Source organism: Nicotiana tomentosiformis, chromosome 2, assembly GCF_000390325.3.
Source record: "Nicotiana tomentosiformis chromosome 2, ASM39032v3, whole genome shotgun sequence".
Taxonomy (NCBI): domain Eukaryota; kingdom Viridiplantae; phylum Streptophyta; class Magnoliopsida; order Solanales; family Solanaceae; genus Nicotiana; species Nicotiana tomentosiformis.
Window position 1 is genome coordinate 19,396,938 of NC_090813.1, and position 4,901 is coordinate 19,401,838.

Below are 4,901 nucleotides of genomic sequence, written 5' to 3' on the forward strand. Positions count from 1 at the left end.
CCTAACTAGTCATTTAAAGATGGGCAGTAGACCAACTGTATATTCGGCAATGTCAAGTCTAAAGATGAAAGTAGAGTACTTCTTTTCCAGAACCATTACAGGTCTATGGGAAATATAGAAACGTTTTGCTATATAGAAATTACAGTAATATGCGAACAAACAGTAAAACGTTATATCAGTTGTAACTAGGCTTTACTGTTTGGGCTGTTGGCTTGTAAATCTTTGTAATTGATTTTCTAAACTTTGATTCTACACAACTTTAGTTAAAGAAATCTTCAACTACATAAAATTTGACTTGTCCTTTAAGCACAAGAAGTCACACATTGCAGAATGAATAACAACACTCAATTGCATTGGCAAATTCCAGCTTCAAAACAAGAAAATCTTGGCTTGTATCTATGTTTTTCTTTTATGATGAAGCATCACCATTTGTTCTGGTCTGAGACTCAGCATCCACTGCTTTACCTTGTTCTCTGAACTTCTTATAAATATCCCCTTTATAAAAGTTGAATGTTCTGAGTACCAAAACCAAAGAAACAATAAACCCCACAAAAGTAGATGCTGCAATTATAAAAAAAGCCAACTTATAACAATCAACTCCAGTGCAAGTCAAATCTTCCCCTGGCTTCCTAATAATACCATGAGCTGCCATTTGCTTAATAGCCTCTTTATCATACAAATTCCCAGCCACTTTAACATTGAATATATAAGCACCAATTGGACTAGCAGCACCACCAAAATTGAGCAATGTTGAGTAATGCTTAAGTCCAAAGAGTTCAGATATGATTGCAAATATCAAAGGCCACAGAGCACCAAAACAGAAGCCCGTTAGCACGGACGCGACATACAGAGTATTCGTTACACCAAATGCAATCAAAACATGGCCAACACAAGAGAGAAGAAGAACCAATGTGAGCATCAATGGACGCGGAAACTTGTACTTTTCCAAGAAAATCTCAGAGGCGAATCCAGAAGCTACTCGCCCGAGATAACCCCATATACTCACAAGTGACACAAATGTAGTGATACTTGTTTTAGGATAACCTAAGGCTTTACCAATTTGGCCTAAATTATCCATAGCTGTTAAAAGTCCCCCTGCTCCAAATATTGTAGCAATGAACAAAATCAACATATCTATACTGAGAACTGCTTGAAGTATAGTATAATCCTCACCCCTTTCCGGCGGCTTAAACACATTCGAAAAGAAAGAAACTTGATCTGTCTGATTATTAGTTGGAACAACAGTTGCTGAAGATTGAAGTGGTGTCTCAATTCCTACAACTTTGACTTCTATAGGATGACTTGAACTTTGTTTCTTTGTATCCCATAGTTTCAATTCCTCTTTTATTACAAGAATTATAGGAGCAAATAACAAAACAAGAATAATACCAGCAGTTGACCAATAACCAACACTGTTAAACTCAACCCTATTTTGCACTATAATTATAACCATAAGAAAACCAGCTAAACCAAGTGACATAAACAAAAGTTGGTAAAAAATCTTGAGCTCATTTTCTTGTCTAGTAACTTTCATAACCCTAATAACTCTAAGAAAAACACAGGAAACAACAGCAGGAAGCCAAGCAATAAGTAAGATTAAAGATTTCCCATTATTCCCATAAAAAGCATGATATAACTGTGTAAGTATAGCACCACTTAAACCAACAAACCCCTTTAAAAGTCCAATCACAATTCCCCTACTTTCAGGGAAATTCTTGACACAAGTAACTAAAACTCCAGTATTTGCAAAAGTCTGAGAATTTGCACCTATAAATATACAAAAACACATCTGCCAAACTTTTGGTTTAGTTAATTTCCCAGTAGTTGCTAACCATATTGAAAAATACCCTGAAAAGTTCATAATTGCACCAAGAAGGAGAACAACCCAAGGTGGGGTGACTTCATTAATTAGACCAGAAATAATTCCAACGTTTGCACCTAAGTCTTTGAAAAAACCAAGTAAGTTTAAGGTTGTTTGATCATAACCTAATGATGTCTTCACTTCTTCAGAGTAGAGTCCAAATATGTATGTACCACCTGCGACCGACAAGATTAAAAGTGAAGCAAATACCATAAACCATCGCCCAACAAGCATGTGCATACCAAAATTTTCCATGGTTTTTCAAACAACAATGGCCGCTCTAGATTTTTTTTTCCAGAGGACTAATTATAAGATGTTGTGTTGAAAGTATAGAGAAATAACAAGATCTTGTATCTAGACTAAAGTATGTATAGATTCATTTAGGTTAACTAAATAAGAGGTTTGGATGAGATTATTTAAGAGATTAGGAGTATGACATAATTTGGATTCTCTTTCCTTATCCTAAATTACCAGGACTAATCATTCTTTATATATGTTCACCGTTTAAGTCTTTTTTTTTTCTTTTTCCCTTTTCACGTATTTTAATTAGCTTTTTCAACTGTATTTTATGACTTGAGTTGTATTTTGTGACTTGAGTGGATGGTGGGCCTTCTAGACTTTTGGATAGAATTCACGTGCGATAAATTATTAGTTTGCAAAGTTATGATCTAATAATCTGATTTAGAAACTAATACTACCTTAAGTTGTTAATGCGAGTGATTGTTTAGATTAAGGTTTCCAACTTTACTGGGGCAGTATTTTATAAAATAGAATTATCTTAATTCATTCCGAGTCTTTGTCCATCGAATTAAAATATCTACTAGTCACAATTTGAGTACTGTTTAATAAAAGAAGAAAAGAGTATTGCAGAGAAAAGTAGAGAGAGAATTTTTATTGATTTAGGATAAATTACAATGAAATAGAACTCTTCTATTTATAGGAAAAAAGTGACTTAGTCACAAAGTAACAAATCTTAGAATCTCTCTAAAATATAGACATTCACCTTAAATACAATTCTATTTATAACACTCTCCCTTGAATGTCTATTCAACAGATAATGTGCCTCGTTAAAACCTTAACTAAAATAAAACCTAGTGGGAAGAAATTCTAGAGAAGAAAAAAGAGTACATTTTGGTTGCCTCGTTTGAAACCTTGCAAGGAAAACCCAGTGGGACAAAACATTATAAGAGAAAAAGGGTACAACGCGTATTACCTCCCTTTGATGAGAGCATCAATTCACATTTTTGAGCCTCCACATCCCAATCTTGTATACTAGCTTCTTGAAGGTTGACATCGGTAGAAATTTGATGAACAAATAAGTCATATTATTACTTGAATGAATATGTTGCACCTTGAAATATATATATATATAAAATGTCGTGGAATAGCCTTTTCAATATCTCCATAGAGGTATTCTCGCCATCACATTATCATGCTTATTTATAGCAAGATACATATGGGCACAAACTGCACTTAGGATGCAGTACTTCAGGACCAAGAATTGCATATGTTTTAAGCTATTTAAATCCTTCAGGGATTGTCATAAGTTAAGTCATATAACCATATAAATGGACTTTAGATTTACATCAAGTTTTCACGTCATACTAGACATATAAGATGGATAAAGCTGATTGCGCACACCATTGACTTTATACCTTCAAGTGTTTGAACTATAGGTCCAAAACTATATGTCTTTCATATGAAATCAATTCTACTTGAATTGTTTCTTCAGACTTAAGATCCTCATATATATTTAACATTATCATAGATGTAATTCACGAACATTTTATATCGGTTCCAACCACCTTTTTCTAAATACATGATATAGAGATTTCTTCATTCAATCTATTTTTTTTTTAAAGTAAAAAAGAAAAATTGGGTTGTGCTATATATATGAAAGAGTATACAATAATGATGTATTTGGAAAATCAAATACCTTGGTCTAATAATCAAACATTCTGATTAGTTGATAATATTAGTATTAGTTGGAAATTTTGTGAAAGATTCCTGTGAAAAGTTTCATTAACGCGGAATTCGTGTCGAGTAGACCTTGTTGTTGTGAAAATTCTTAATTCATGAGTTGTAGGGAGGGATTTATGTCACCACAAACAGAGACTAAAGCAAGTGTTGGATTCAAATCTGGTGTTAAAGAGTACAAATTGACTTATTATACTCCTGGGTACCAAACCAAGGATACCGATATATTGGCACCATTCCGAGTGTTCGACCGGTTATTTTATAAAGTTTATATCATATCAATTTTTCGGTTATTCTATTATGTATAACCAAAATTAAACTTTTTAAAACCGTCCTAATTATGTCGGTTTCTCTTCGGTATCGGTACGGTTCGATTAATTTTTGGTATTCTTTTAAATGTCATAGAAAGGTCACTAGTAAAAGTAGAATGCAATAACGTACATACTTTTATAGGACTTAGCAAAACTCTCTAGATAGTTTTGTTGTTTAAATGGTGATGAATTATGAAAACCTGAAAGATAGCCAGAGTATACATCCATCAACTACTCTACCGCTGTGTTAAAGAAACTACGCAAAGACAAAGAAAAGATAAATCACACAAGTAGAAAGATATTAACCTAGTTGGAACTCAAGAATAAAATATATAGAAGATTAAATATTCAGAAAGATAAATAAAAATCATATGAAAGGAAACATATTCAATACATTGTAGTTTGCTACTCATATTCGTTAGAATACTTTGTGTCTTGCTAGTGAATATGTTGGAAATAATTTAGTTTCATTATGAGTAGCATAATAGGGTTAGGAATTAGGATTTTGATCTTAATTACTTGTTGGCTTGTAACCATTTTCATAATTTCAAGACCCAAGTAAAAATATAGTACTTTATTATTTTTAAACTTAATATATAAATATATTTTTCATATGTAAATTTATTCGGTACGGTTCAGTATTTTTTCGGTTTATTTTCATAAAATAAAAAACCTACCCTAATTATCGGTACGGTTGTAGATTTATAAAAACCTATGATTTTATTAAAAAAAACCTAAAAATCGGTTTGGTG

General features: G+C 32.5%; 1 protein-coding gene across 1 annotated transcript; it reads right to left on the reverse strand.

The window, feature by feature from the left end:
• Positions 1-207: 207 nt before the first annotated feature.
• LOC104100872 (protein NUCLEAR FUSION DEFECTIVE 4-like) lies at positions 208-2,339 on the reverse strand. The gene has a single exon (XM_009608229.4). It carries the CDS (start codon positions 2,114-2,116, stop codon positions 410-412), a length of 1,707 nt encoding a protein of 568 aa, XP_009606524.1. The 5' UTR covers positions 2,117-2,339; the 3' UTR covers positions 208-409.
• Positions 2,340-4,901: the final 2,562 nt, after the last annotated feature.